Source organism: Rhinoderma darwinii, chromosome 1 (genome assembly GCF_050947455.1).
Source record: "Rhinoderma darwinii isolate aRhiDar2 chromosome 1, aRhiDar2.hap1, whole genome shotgun sequence".
NCBI lineage: Eukaryota > Metazoa > Chordata > Amphibia > Anura > Rhinodermatidae > Rhinoderma > Rhinoderma darwinii.
The window spans coordinates 389,540,243-389,555,533 of NC_134687.1; the positions used below are offsets into that span (position 1 = coordinate 389,540,243).

General features: G+C 41.0%; 1 protein-coding gene across 2 annotated transcripts in view; it reads right to left on the reverse strand.

Annotated features, from left to right (window-relative positions):
* Positions 1–3,336: 3,336 nt before the first annotated feature.
* Positions 3,337–15,291, reverse strand: part of GOLM1 (golgi membrane protein 1) — a 77,937-nt gene continuing 65,982 nt past the window's right edge. For both annotated transcript variants that reach the window (XM_075852324.1, XM_075852314.1), the window contains exons 5-10: positions 14,911–15,004; positions 8,920–9,058; positions 8,612–8,753; positions 6,762–7,016; positions 5,641–5,760; positions 3,337–4,279 (exon numbers count right to left, since the gene is read on the reverse strand). In XM_075852324.1, coding sequence (XP_075708439.1) covers positions 4,200–4,279; positions 5,641–5,760; positions 6,762–7,016; positions 8,612–8,753; positions 8,920–9,058; positions 14,911–15,004 — 830 coding nt within the window. In that variant the 3' untranslated portion in view covers positions 3,337–4,199. The remainder of the gene's footprint in view (positions 4,280–5,640; positions 5,761–6,761; positions 7,017–8,611; positions 8,754–8,919; positions 9,059–14,910; positions 15,005–15,291) is intronic.

Consider the following 15,291-nt stretch of genomic DNA (forward strand, 5'->3'; position numbering starts at 1 on the left):
TCTCATTCTCCGAGGAGGATCAAAGAATTATTTTGAAACACTCACATGGGTTTTCGCGTTGTATAAAAATAAGAGAAAATTCCTATAAGATTATGACACGCTGGTACAGAGTTCCCTCCTGATTGCACATGATTAATCCTGAAATTTGTTGGCGCTGCCATAGGGAAGAAGGCACCATGTTTCACATCTGGTGGCAATGCACTGAGACACAGGCCTATTGGCAGGACATTTTCACGGAGACAAATATTATATGTTCCTCTAAGGTTCCCTTTTCACCTCAAACTATCTTATTGTGGTTGCACTCTGATTCCTTCATACCCAAAAGGAATGACTTGGCAACTTTCTTCTAACGGCTGCGAAGTTATTGCTTCCTTTGTTTTGGAAATCAGATTCTATCCAAACTATGGATTTATGGGTTGCGAAGGTCCAGGAGATTTATAGACTGGAAGAATTGGTACATTGGGAACTCCGTACTAGGAATACATTTTTACGCATTTGGTCACCTTGGTTGTCTTATCTCAAGAGATCCCCTCCAAACTGTTGAATGGCTTCATAATGTGGAATCTGTTACTTGACCTGTTTTATATCTGTATTAGTCCTATATCTTTTTACATGGCATATCCAGATTGCTATATTTACATAATTGCTCCTGTGTACTTTGCTAATCCCACAGGATTATTTTTACCCCCCCCCCCCCCGGTTTTCCTTTTCTTTCCCTCCACTTTCTCTTTTCTAGTTTCTTTGTATATTATATGCATATATCAAGGTACTTATATGCGGTTTACGTATTTTCTTGTGTATACTGAAAAATCTGAGTGATATTTGCAAAATGTTTTGTTATTATTTTGCCAACTCAATAAAAATAGTTTGAAAAAATAAAAATTACTCCGTTTCAAAAATCTATTTAGAATGTCCAATTTGTAAAGTGAACGGGTGTATAAATAAAATAATCTAAAACTATGTGGAGGTATGGTCAAGTTTAAATCAATCATTGATGCATAGGCCTGGCATTGTGGGGCATGTCGCACACTGGTGGATAGTGTCTTTCCTAAAGCCTTTTTTGGAACACACTCGACAGTTTCTGGGGTCTTGTTTTCTTCAGTGGTGGGTATTACTGAGGGAAAGTGCTGGCCTGGGATTATACGGCAACTGTAATCTCCCAAAGAAGTGCCCTCCCCTTCTGGGTTGTCAAACAAAAGGGCCTTTATAATGGTCTCCGGAAATTGGAGAAATTTATTTCTATTGGCTGTGTATCTGGACACCACAAATGCGTTATACATTGCCATTTGGGTGAGTTGGACTGCCAGCTTCTTGTACCAGGTCTTACTTTTCCACATGGCACTATACAGATTTATGAATTGATCAGATAGATCCACCCCACCCATAAAGCGGTTATAATCCAGTACGCAGGCAGGCTTGGCAGTTGTGGTGCTGGAGCCACGAACTGGAACGTGGATGCTGCTATCCTTATGGATGCTGGTTAGAATGTGGACATCTTTCTTCTCCCTATATTTCACTAGTAACATTCTCGCTGCACATTGCTTTGCTTTCTCCGTTTGGAAATGTCTGGCCCAGGAGAGTTTTGTGCAGGCCCTTAGAATTTTTTTTTTTTATCGTGCCACAGGCCACGGTCGCTCTTGCCAATGTAATACACTCAGATGCTCTGTGGAACGAGTGAGCCGGCCGTAACATTATCAGTCTTACTTACAAAAGCCACCAGGGGACAGACAGTTGCGCCTGCTCAGTAGTGCAAAAGCGGGCCAGATGTCATAATAGACAAAACCCGCTAGAAGCTATGGAGAAGCCCCTATCCTGTTCCAGCATGATGGAGTCCAAATCTGATCCACTTTGCTGCTACTGTAATATTCTGCAGATTTTCCGCAATGAAACCTGTTGCGGAAAATTCGCAGCTAATCCACCCCCCGTGTGAACATACCCTTAGTGTGGTCTAAATACCAAATCAAAAACAGACCAATATTTTGTAGTTATTTACTCTACTTTAATACTCAATAAAAAGGTCATAAATTAAACATTTGCTGTACAATTTAATCTTAGCAGATAAAAACACATAACCAACCCAGTTAAAGTTAAAAATTATCTCAATGCAATCTAAGCATAAATGTATTGATCTTTATTCCCCTTCATACTTTGTATTATTTTATTAAATCCTTCTTCTTGGATTGATTTAAGCTACATTCACAGTTTATGGAAACAGTCACGTATGTAGGCTACGATATACATGGTGATTCAGGTAAATCACAGCACTGCACAGCAGTACTGTATAGATGTGATACCAAGGAACAGCAGAATTTAAAGATTATAAATTACCTTGTGCTCACGAGTTATCGGCTTCATATAGATGGAGTGCAATGGTTGACACAGTATGGCTGGGTTCACACGACCTATTTTCAGGCGTAAACGAGGTGTATTATGCCTCGATTTACGCCTGAAAATACGTCTCCAATACGTCGGCAAACATCTGCCCATTCATTTGAATGGGTTTGCCGACGTACTATGCAGACGACCTGTCATTTACGCGACGTCGTTTGACAGCTGTCAAACGACGACGCGTAAAATGACTGCCTCGTCAAAGAAGTGCAGGACACTTCTTTGGACGTAATTTGAGCCATTTTTCATTGAATTCAATGAAGAACATCTCTAAATTACGGCCGTCAATGATGCCTCGCAAAATGCGAGGACGAGCAATTACGTCTGAAATTACGGAGCCGTTTTCTCCTGAAAACAGCTCCGTAATTTCAGATGTAAATGCAGTTTACGTGTGCACATACCCTAAGGCTACGTCGGCATTGGAATTATTTGCGTGATTCACTATTCTGCATAGCAACAGAGTGGAAACTAAAATGGAGGCCGAACTGGTAGTTCGGTCATTAGAATCAAAGTCTCGTGCAGACAGCTGTATTACACCTCCACAGGCTCAGCTGTAATATGGCACCCATAGAATTCTATGGGTTTATACTGTACTTCCACATGACTCCAATTCTATACAGTGGCACACAGTTGTTTTCTGACGGATTTATTCGTGCCATACTCCATAGGATGCACATTACAGCAATAATCTCCCTGTAAGCATTTCTTCTAAGGGAGAATACTCCTATAATAAGGTGCCGTACAGAGTCCCATATACACATGGCTCTGCTGTGTGCATGAGCCCTGAAAAGCAGACGGATGGTGCAAAGCAAAACATAGAAGTAAATTTTGCCACATATTAAATTTTGCTTTATAATAAATCTTAGGCTATGTTCACACAGAGTTTTTTGACCCGGAAACCACGCCAAAAAAGGCCCGAAAATGCCTCCCATTTATTTCAATGGGAGGCGTCTTTTTCCCGCGAGCGGTAAAACCGCCTTGCGGGAAAAAGCGACATGCCCTATCTTCGGGCGTTTACGCCTCTGACCTCCCATCGACTTCAATGGGAAGCAGAGAAATCGTATTTCACGGCATTTGATGCCTGCGGCGCTCAATGGCGTGCAGGTAGAGGAAAATCTGCCTCAAACTTCCAAACGTAATTTTGAGGCAGAAATTCCGCCTGCAAAAAACTCTGTGTGAACATAGCCATGAGTGGCAAAAGGTCATAAATCTGCAGCTCTAGCTCTAACGAGTGACCAATTCTTTGTAAAATCACCAATTTAATAAATAGTTTCCAGACTTCTGACCAATGGTTTAGCCAAAAATGAAGCTGCAATGTTTACAGGACATGATCACTTCATAAAAACATGGAAGCAATGGGAACTGGAGTATGACTATTTTATGTGCACGCTTGCCCGGTCTTCAAAAAACATGGAAGAAGAAGAAATGATCAAATGTTCATCAGCATATTACCCACAGTCATACAGAGCAGACACTTCTCAGTCCAATGTTCAGCTATCGCCTCTACGTATCCATCTGAACGTGCTAAGGTCTCATAAGGCATTACACTCTTGCTGTGATTTATTATTCAGTCTCTAGTAAGGCTTTAAAATGTAGAACAACAAGGTTAAAAAAAAACAAAAAAAAACAGACAAGATTTAGAAAGAAAAAAAAAAAAGAAGAAGATGTAAAAAAGGGTCTTCAATTTTGCATCGGTGTGTTAAACCAATCTTCAGTTCTCTAATAGATCTGCGTTCTGGTCCATCTTAAGGCATCTTATGGTGAGAACCAATCCAAGTCTGGTAAATAGTTTAAAAGGCGGGGTCAGTACATTATTTTAGTAGTGGATCATCGACCTCCTCTGCCGGTTGGTCAATTGCAAGTTCATTCAATTCATTTCCACTTTTCACTCCTATGAAAGAGGGAAAAAAAGTCAGTGAAACATCCTGAATTATTAGAGAGAAGTACTAATAATCATGCTGGGCCAATCTGTTCATAAAAGCAAACGTGCAAGTTCTAGCCCCGAATATCACGTAGGAAGAGGAGGATTTGAAAGACTGGGTTCAGACAGGAGTTTTAAATAAAGATGAGAAATGCATCTAAAATGTAGGGTTTGTAAACATGTGCACGCAGTTTTGGTTAGAAGCTGAAAACGACAACTTCCTCAGGACTGATGCTTCGCCCTCATGCACTTCTTATGGATCAGTGTTGTACAGATCCAGGGGCGTAGCTAAAGGCTCATGGGCCCCGAAAAGTTCTTCTTGGGGTGGATAAGTATATGGTTACTGTAATAGGGGCCCGTGTAGTTTATTACACATGCCCCAGTTACTACAGTAAACGTAGGTACACGTGGTGCGGGGGGCATGGGCACTCCTGACTCCAGGGCCCAGCCTAAAGCCACTGTACAGATCTGTAATACAGCTGCCATAGCCTGCTATGGACCCATAGTGTACTACTAAGTTTACACAGGGGCACATGGAGGTTTCATACAGAAGGTATCCCAAAAAAATATTGCATGTCCCATTGCATTCCAGAGATATTCTTTCCTAGGAGAATTGCTTCAGAGAAAATATGGCACCTCATGGAACCGCTCTCTAAGGCCCCATGCACATGACCGTGCCCGCAATCACGGCCCGAGATTGCGGGCAAGGGCGGCCGCTGACTGACAGCCGCATTTTCGGGCCGTGCTCCCATACAAAGTATGGGAGCACGGCCCACAAAATGCAAAAGAACGGACATGTTCCATAATTCCCAGAACATTTCCACGGCACTGACACCCTTCCGTAGTGCTACGGAAAGGTGTCAGCGTTCAATGAAAGTGAATGGCTCCGTTTTTGCGGACCGCAGTTGCGGTCCGCAAAAACGGAGGTTTTTTGCTGACGTGTGCATGGGGCCTTACAGAGAGCTTCTATTACAACTTTTTTTTCTTTTGTGAGGAAAAAGTTAAACATTTTCTATTTTGCGATGTTTATAGGCTACTGTTTTTTGTTTCATGATTAAACTCCTCTTTAAAAAAGACAAATGTTAATAAAACACGTGCGCTTTCAGGTGTTCCAACACGTTCCAATTCTGCTGTAAATGACGCTGGCAAGAAGCAGTGAAGCCGGCAGCTCAGTGCATATGGCTGGCAAGTTCCTCAGCTCTGCTCCATGCGATTGGATTTACTCGGCAAATGATACACGAATAAGCAATCATTTCAGTTTGATTGAAAACACAGGAGAAAGACCCCGTGAGTGTAGACATTTATGAGGAGGCTGCAGAATACGGGCCTACCTCTCAGACTCTGATCATTAGCTCGCAGCTCCACTTGTTTATCCGTCTCAGACTCCGCTTCATTTGCTTCATCTCCATTGTAATCATTTGGTTTTTCTTCTACCTCGCTTTGTTTTGGAACTTAAAAAGGAAAAAAAAAAGTCCATTTACATTTTCTATACTGCACTTACATTATTTCTGTTGGGAATGAGACAAAATTGGTTTTCGAATACAATGCCAGTTTAGGACCAAGAGCAACGTAAACATTGGCTTCTTCCCGTATCCCAAAACAATGGCCCAACATTTATCAAAAGTAGCATCATTTTAGCCAATTTCTAAAGTTAAAGCTTGGCTACTTTATTGACGTATGTGGAGACTCCTTCCGGATAAATCTGCCACGACATACGTCACTTCCATTAACCCTTTCGTCTACCCCAGAGTCTGTGTGGAATAGGATGCAAGATTTTTCCTCATTTACAACTTTTTATTGCGACTTTAGATTAAGACACAATTGGGAAATACAATCTTTTCATAGTCAAGCAGTAAACCACGCACACTTTATACGCTGATTTTTCAAACTGACAAGCATGGCGCAAATTCTGGCACTAATCGTTAATAAATAGGTCACTCAAAAGATAAAGACACAATTTTGAAGTAAAATGCACCAAGAAAAAAAAAAGCGCAAATACATTGACAATTGTGGGCCAACGTGTGAGGCCGTTGGCGTTTGCACCCTTAGAGCTTACCAGCCAGCTTACATTTCAGTCACATATGACGTATTTGCCCCCTATTTCCAAAGCGTAAATATACACTGAGGAAAACTTTATAACGTAATCCTATCAGAAAAATATCCTGCAACTTAGACAAATTTCTCAATTGCATGAGATGCAGAATCGGTTTCCTTTCGGATTACATTGTAAAGTTTTCCAAAGTGTATTTTTACGCTGCAGAAATACGCCACGTGTGACTGTGCCAGATTAGTGCAGGAGCAAGAAATTAAAGGGTCCACCTGCAAACCCCATTTTACAGTTCATGTGTAGATACAACCAAAATGGAGTAACTTTGTACATTGACAAATACAATTGGACAATCCGGTCCAGTTGGTCAATTCATGCATAGGATAGATGTACTACCGTTCTAACCTCGCTCTTCTTCTGCCTGACCATCCATGTTTATAAGGTTTTCTCGCTCAACCTCCTCGTTTTCAGGTTGCTTATTAGGATCTTCAACATCTTCTACTTTGGGCTCATCATCCTCTACATCTGCATTTGCAAGGTTAGGTTTAACCTCATTGATGGCCTCCTCCTCCTCTTCCTCATCCTTCTCCTCTTTGGGCTGTGTAGGCGAAGGACTAGGTTTCTTTTCTTCCACAAAAACATCAACTTTCTTGGTTTGATCTGGAAATGAAGCACGTTATATCATCTCTATAGAAGATAGAAATGCAAACCGTTCTTGATCATAATAACCATGTTAAGAAATCGGGCCTGTAATTTAATATTCATCTGTCATTAGAGGGACACTGTAAAAATAATTTTTTTTAGTTTATCGTGCGGTATAAATAATATCTCCTGGCACGATCACCAGGAGATATTATGTCCCATTGCCGTTAGGAAGTAATCCTATGTTTGTTTATTTTTCCACCATTAACAGCAATTTACAGTTTACATATAGAATGAATCTACATAAAAAGTTGAGGAATGCTGTAAATATATTGTAAAGTGTATCTAGATTATGAATTATAAATTCTGAACTGTATTCAAAATTCTGCTGGATTCAGAGCTGAAATCTCGCAGCATGCATTTGATTCTCCTTGTCTGCACAGAGCTTCTCTGGAGTGTAGTCTTTTACACCAAACACTATACAGTAATCTGATGGAGGAAAAGCGAACGGTCTCACTGCATTATAGGAGCCCAGGTTAGCAGTCAGGGATGTGTCTGTGTTGTTCGACGGCTTCCAATAATAACCAGTAGAATTGTGAATGTGACCCTGGAAGAGGCTTCTGCACAAGGTATTTACAGATTCTTATCAAATTGTACATCGATTTTGCAGTGAAATGTTAAACAAAGATGCATTTTTACACTTCCTTGCTACAACCAATGAGGTCAAAAGGCTAGAGTTCCACAAAGAAGAAAATACGTCACTGGCAATGTGGATAGCTCAGAAAACTCCTTTCAATTATCTTCTAATAATCTTATAAATGACCAAAAGATTTACTGTGTCTTGCAGTAGAATACTTTCTAACTTTATATTGGCCTGAATAGATTTTATTCATGCCACTGCTGGCATCTGTCCCACGTGAGCCGGAGTAGTGCGAGGGAGAACCACTGGCCTCAGAGTACTTTGCAGATACGGCTTCCACTTACTACATCTACCTCGAATGGACCAGCATATTGAAACGTTCCCATATGAAACAGGTGTAGTAATGTTTGGATCCAGATAATCCAGATAGGAAGTATACAGATTTGTGGATTAATTTACTAATGTGTTGTCAGTCATAAAACCACAAGAGAAACTAGGTAAACAGAGTGTGACGTGACCAGCGCAACACTGTTTACTCTGGGATTCTGACATTTCGTACTTTGGTCATGTAACCTTCAGGCAGGCAGTTGTCCCCCAAGACAGCACTGTCACCTATCACGTATGCCTGATGCCTGCGGGCTGTTTGTTTGGTCTCCACTATCTGTGCAGTCCCAGGCACGTGTGCAGATAAAGACGAGATTCTACTTTTTTCTGTGCATGCAGAACTTTATATTCTGGAGACAGCGGGTAGCTAGTGGAGGGTATAAAATGCATGGAATGCCAGGATATGTAGTTTAAGTGGGTTCATACTGGAACTGAAGTCCCACCTACAAGCTGGGCATAAGCCCCTTGTAAACAGTAAGGGCGGGCAAAGATCACCGTATTGCCTAAAAATGATTTCATTCATTTGACACTGCCGAGGCACCTCTGTTCACAGGATAAGACTATGGCCAGTGTTTCAATAAGAGGATACCTTTGTTTTCTGCCAGAGGAACATCACCCTCCTTCTTGGAGTTCTCGGATGGCTTCTCCCCAGCAGTTGATACAACACTCTTGTATTTCAGTTCTCTGATATCAATGTCCTTCTGGTTAATATCTTGGTTTGATGTCACAGGCTGGATCGAAACACAAACATTACATTATAAGCAAGAGCTGCACTTACAACTACATTATATATACAATCGTTACAGGTCTTCAGTAAAACCCCTGAAGTTATCATTTTTAATGTACACATGGATAATAGATCTGTATAGAAATCACGCAAATAAAATTCCATCCTACCTTTAGCTCGTCAGACGTGGTTCTAATTCTATCATTTTCTTCATCTTTATTGGCAGTTTTTGCATCTTTTGCTCTCAATCTGCGGATCTTCTCTTCACATTGCTCATTTACCTCTGCTATCTTATTGCTGCACTGTGTCCTGGAAATAGCAATAGTAACATCGAGATAAAAGCGATGCGGTAAAGTGCAGTGATACCGTACAGTAAAAGTAAATAAACAGACTAGAAAATAACAATATTTGGCTCTGTTCACACTTGCATTGCGATATCCGTTTAGAACGCAAGACACAACGCAGTACTGGATCTGTCGTACAACAGATACCACCGGTGCCCAAAGGAGCCTATTGACTTCTAATGGGGTCTGTCGGGTTCTGCCATGCTATAAACAGACACCTTGATGCAAATGTGAACAGAGCCTTAAATAGGTGTAAGAGAGACTTGAGCTAGACAAGATGCTACACTCATAATGAAATTTGCTCTTAAATAGTGATGAAACTCCAATCCGAAATGGTCTTTTTATGGATTATTTTTTTATATAATCATCTGTTTTCATTCCATTTGGGGTATATAATTGGCATCAGGGCCGGTGTCCGCAACTGGCGAACCCGGGCAAGTGCTGGAGCCCACTACCCTGGGGTGGAACTCAGTCGCCAGGTGCTTTACCTTGTTACGACTTTTACTTCCTCTAGATAGTCAAGTTTGATCATCATCGCTCCTCCAGGGGCGGAATCCCCGGCCAGAGCGTTGCCAAAGCTCTTGCCAGGGATTCCGCTCCTAGAGGGAGCCCTTGTCTAGGAGCAGAATCCCCCAGTGCGTTTGACAATCTGGCTGGAGATTTCGCTCCTCGAGAAGCCACGGGCGTCACTATTCATATATGGACAGTGATGTCAGGGGTTCCTCCAGAAGAGGATTCCACACCTAGAGGGAGCCCCAATGGCGCGATCTACAGAGGGGCGTGGGGTTGGCACTATCTACAGAGGGCACTGTATATACGAGGGCACAAACTGGCAGCCTAACTTCTTTATGTGGGCATAGAGGGGGCCTAACTTCTATACGGGGGCACAAACTGCCATTCTACTGCCACCGTGAGTTCCCCCGCAAAGGGGCCCACATAAACCTAGAGCCGACCCGGATTGGCATATATGTTTTAAGTGTGCTGCTGAACTTACAATACGTGGTAGAAACACGCAGGCGGAAGTCTGCCGGTCAAAACGTACATCGGGTGGACATTCATTTTGGTAGAAGTTTGGATAATAAACTTCTATAGGCATGTATGCAAATACTGCTTATACGTTGGGATCTAGTCACGATGTGTATAGGACCCAAGTGCAGTGTGAACAAAGCCTTAGCATTAACCCATTGCCAAGCCAAAATAAGAACGTTATTAAATCAAATGCTTAACCCCTTAGTGACCAGCCCATTTTAGGCCCGAATGACCAAGCTATTTTATTCGTTTTTCTATAGTCACATTCAGAGAGCTATATCTTTTTTATTTTTTCGTCTACATAGCTGTATGAGGACTTGTTTTTTGCGGGATTAGTTGTACTTTTTAATAGCACCATTTTTGGGTACATATAATTTTTTTATTAACTTTTATTAACTTTTTATCGGGGATTATAAAAAAAAAACAAAAAACAAATTCCGCCATTGTTCTATGCGTTTTTTAAATTGACGCCGATCACTGAGCGACGTAAATAACATGTTACCTTTATTCTATGGGTCGGTACGATTACGGCGATACCACATATGTAGAGGTTTTTTATGTTTTACGACTTTTGCACAATAAAAACACTTTTGAACTAAAATTATTTGTTTTTGCCTCGTCGCTTTCCAAGAGCCGTAACTTTTTTATTTTTCCATCAATGTAGTGATTTTTTGGGCTTGTTTTCTGAGGGACGAGACGTAGTTTTGATTGGTACTGCTTTGGGGTGCATGGGACTTATTGATTCATTTTTATTTTGACTTTTTTGGGGGATAATGGAAAAAAATTGCAATTTCGCCATTGTTTTTTGTGGTTTTTTTTACGGTGTTCACCTTGCGGTTTAAATTACATATTAACTTTATTAATGGAGTCACTACGGTCGCGGCGATACCATGTATGTGTGTACTTTTTATTTAGTAAAAGTGTAAAAATAAAATAAACCACTTTTTATGGAAAAAAATGGTTTTATTTTTTTACTGTAATTTTTATTATTAATCTTTATTTCACATTTATTATATATTTTATTAGTCCCACTAGGGGACTTTACTGTGCGATCTTCAGATCGCTGCTATAATGCTCTGGTATACTTCGTATACCAGAGCATTATTGCCTGTCAGTGTAAATCTGACAGGCAATCTGTTAGGACGCGCCGGAGGCACGTCCTAACAGGAATATGTCCAGGGCAGACCTGGGGGCTTTTATCAAGCCCCCGGCTGCCATGACACCCCATCGGAGACCGGCGATTGCATTTGCAGGCCGCCGATGGGTGACAGAGGGAGCGCATCTCCCTCTGTAAACAAGTTAAATGCCGCGGTCACTATTGACGGCGGCATTTAACGGGTTAAACGGCCGCGATCGAAGTAAACTTCGATCACGGGCGTTGGAGCAGGAGCTCAGCTGTCATCAGACAGCTGAGCCCTGGCTCCAGCCTGCACAGGAGACCCGTGCAGGACTTAGGCTAGGCCGACGCCTTTTCACGTTCACCTTGTCTAAGGCCCCTTAGTGACTCACGTGAAAAGGTGTATTGATGGTCACTAAGGGGTTAATTATTCAGATTTCCTACTTGTTCAATAGTTTTCTTCTGGTCTTAAAAATTCATAGCGGTTAATGATTAAGATTAAATTTAAGACTGAAGTAAAATAGTCCAAATTTTCCTTTGGAGTTCTGGTCAGTAATACTTTCTGTTATTTAGACACAGTGTTAAACGTCCAATGGTTGGCAGAACAGCAGTTCTGACAGTATAATAGTCATTACTGCCAAGAATAGCAGTATTACTGTACTAGTCCTATATCACTAAGTACAATTTTAGAAAACCACCTAGTGTTGAATCAAAGTATCTTGGCTGGTTTAACAACCACTAGTTTAAAAAAAATAACACTTAATTAACCCCTTCCTGACCACCTCATTTAGATTAACGGGCTGGAGAACTGGTCCTTGTGCCTGCAGCCCGTTAATCTAGCAGCCTTAATACTGGGGGAAAACAATCAGGTCGGATGACAGACGTGATCCCCGCCGATTAACACCTTAAATGCGGCGGTCAATAGCGACCGCCGCATTTAAGTTGTTATAACATTGGCACCACGCGGGGAAATTGCCGATGGTTGCTATGGCAACCGGAAGCCTAACAAAGGCCTCCGGGTCTGCCATCTATTGAAGGCGATTAGGTCCTGCCAGAGGCAGTGTGAAACTGACAGGTATAATACCCTAAAATACTTATGGGTTGCAGGGTATGTGAAAGGAAATGTATTTTCCAAAGTGTTTTATACCTACTGTATGCCTTATATACTCATATCCTGATATGTTTGTACAAGTTAGTATTATTAGAAGGTGGATGCTCTGCAGATACTCTGCAGAGCTGGGACTTTAAGGCAGTAGTGCCGTGTGCAATACACTACAGGGCGTAACCACCAACGCAGCACTAATAGACTAACATGGGGGAATCACGTGCTACGATTCATGATAGCAGGAGGGAACGGCCCCTCTAAGAACCAATTCAGTTGTGGGACTATGCCTAAACTTTATGACTCATTTGTTATGGTCCGTCTATAAATGTTCGCTGCTGATAAGAGTAAACTAGAAGTATTTCCATAGAGTAACGTGTGTCTGTGTGTATTTGCTTCTCCGAGCTGCTCATATTCAAAAATTTATTCTTAAAAGCGAATTTGGAGTGGATGGAACTCAAGGCGTAGTGGGTTGCTAAATTGCGCTCACAGGTATTATAAACAACGATCCAACAATTGGATCTTCAAATCCCTAGTGGTACTAAAAAGTTAAAAAAAAAAAAGAAAATTTACAAAACGTAAAATTTCAAAATAATTAAAATTTAAAAAATAGAAATCTCTTTTTCCCTTATAAAGTACTTTATTTTTTTCTGATAATAAACTATGCATAATTGGTATTGCCACGTCCGGAGCGGCCTGAACTATAAAAATATAATGTAATTTTTCCTGCACGGTGACGGCCCAAAAAAAATAATAAAAAAAACAAATACCAGAATCACTATGTTTAGTCACTTCAGCTCCCAAAAAAATTTAATAAATAAGGATCAAAAAGTCAAATGTACCCAAAAAGAATAAATTAAATGTCATTTATATTGCACAGTGAATGCCGTAAAAAAAAAAAAAAAAAAAAGAAGAATAAAACAAAAACGATAGAAGTTTTCACGGCCTAATTACACTAAATTCCGCAAATAAACTATGGAATCAAAATGCTCACTATACCCCTAGATAAATTATTTTTAGGGCTGTAGTTTGCCAAATGGGGTCACTTCTGGGGGGTGTCCACTGTTTTGGTCCCTCAGGGGCTTTGCAAATGCGACATGACACCCGAAAACCAATCCAGCACACTTGAGCTCCAAAAGCCAAATAGCACTCCTTCCCTTCTGAGCCCTGCCGTGTGTCCAAACAGCTGTTTATTACCACATATGGGATATTGCTGTAATCAGCAGAAATTGCTTTACAAATCTTGGGGTGCTTTTTCTTCTTTATTTCTTGTAAAAAGTTATAATTTCTAAGTTTTATTGGAAAAAAAAATTGGATTTTCATTTTTACGGAGTAAATTCAGCAAAAAACCTGTGGGGTCTAAATGCTTACGTTGATAAATTCCTTGAGGGGTCTAGTTTGCCAAATGGTGTCTTTATGGGGGTGTTTCTACTGTTTTGGCACCACAAGACCTCTTCAAACCGGACATGGTGCCTAAAATATATTCAAACAAAAAGGAGGCTCCAAAATCCTCTAGGTGCTCCTATACTTCGGAGGCCGGTGCTTCAGTCTATTACCACACTAGGGCCACATGGATATCTCCAAAAACTACAGAATCTGGGCAATAAATATGGAGTTGTGTTTCTCTGGCAAAACCTTCTCTGTTACAGAAAAAAAAAATGGATTAAAATTGATTTTCTGACAAAAAAAAAATAATTTCCCTTCTACTTTGCTTTAATTCCTGTGAAAAACCTAAAGGGTTAAGAAACTTTCTAAATACTGTTTTGAAAACTTTGAGGGGTACAGTTTTTAAAATTGGGTGACTTATGGGGGTTTCGAATATATATATATGGCCCTCAAAGCCACTTCAGAACGGAACTGGTACGTATAAAAATAGGTTTTGGAAATTTTATTGAAAATGTGTGAAGATGGTGCAACTTTAGCAGCAATTTCTGAGTTTTCTTAAAGAGGCCCTGTAACCAGATTATAAACGCCCTATCTCCTAAATAATCTGATCAGCGCTGTAATGTAGATAACAGTGGCTTTCATTTTGAAAAACGATCATTTTTTAGCAAGTTATGAGCAATTTTAGATTTATGCTAATTAGTTTCTTAATAGACAACTGGGCGTTTTTTACCAACTGGGCGTTGTGAAGATAAGTGTATGATGCTGACCAATCAGTGTCATACACTTTCCATTGTTCCAGCCCAGCCTATCACTGCACACACAGCGTGATTTGGCATGTAAATGACAGCACAGCGTGATCTCGATGTGCTGTGTGAGTGACACACAAACCTTACCGAAGTGTCGGGATTGTGAATAGACATCGCGTCCTGGCTGGAAGGGATGTCTATTCACTCTCAAGACACTTCAGTAAACTTAATGTGTGAGTATGTGATTGTCATATCATAAAAAGGTCCAAGAAATGAATAGCAACCAGAAGCGTTTAACGAAACTCTGTTGGAAATTTTTTTATGAAGGGTTAACACAACTTGAAAACATAGTACACGTTTGACCAAGTGGCTTAAAGGGACATGAGGGGCACTACTTTGCTGCCCACAAGTCATAACCTCTGTTTCTTTATACTTACAACTCAAAAGAAGACTTCTTGGCCTGCCTTTCCTGCAGTTCCTTAAGTTCCAGCTTGGCGTCTTCCAACTGTTTCTGAACATTAGCTACTTCAGCTGCATAAGGAAGAAAAGTTAACAAACTGACATACACAGCCATATTCCAGTAACCCAACTATTAACAGGACCCAGACTAGCAGATGCTAGATTACAAGGATTCTTACTGCACTTGCTCGTCCATTTTCCCTAAGGCCTCACGCACACGACCGTAGCCATGTGCACGGCCGTGATTTTCGGGTCGGCCGGGGGCAGAGTGTCACCGGCGAGACTCCAGCAAATCGCGGACCGTGCACATGGCCGCAGCCATTATTTGCTATGAGCCTGGACCGCAGAACACGGCCGTA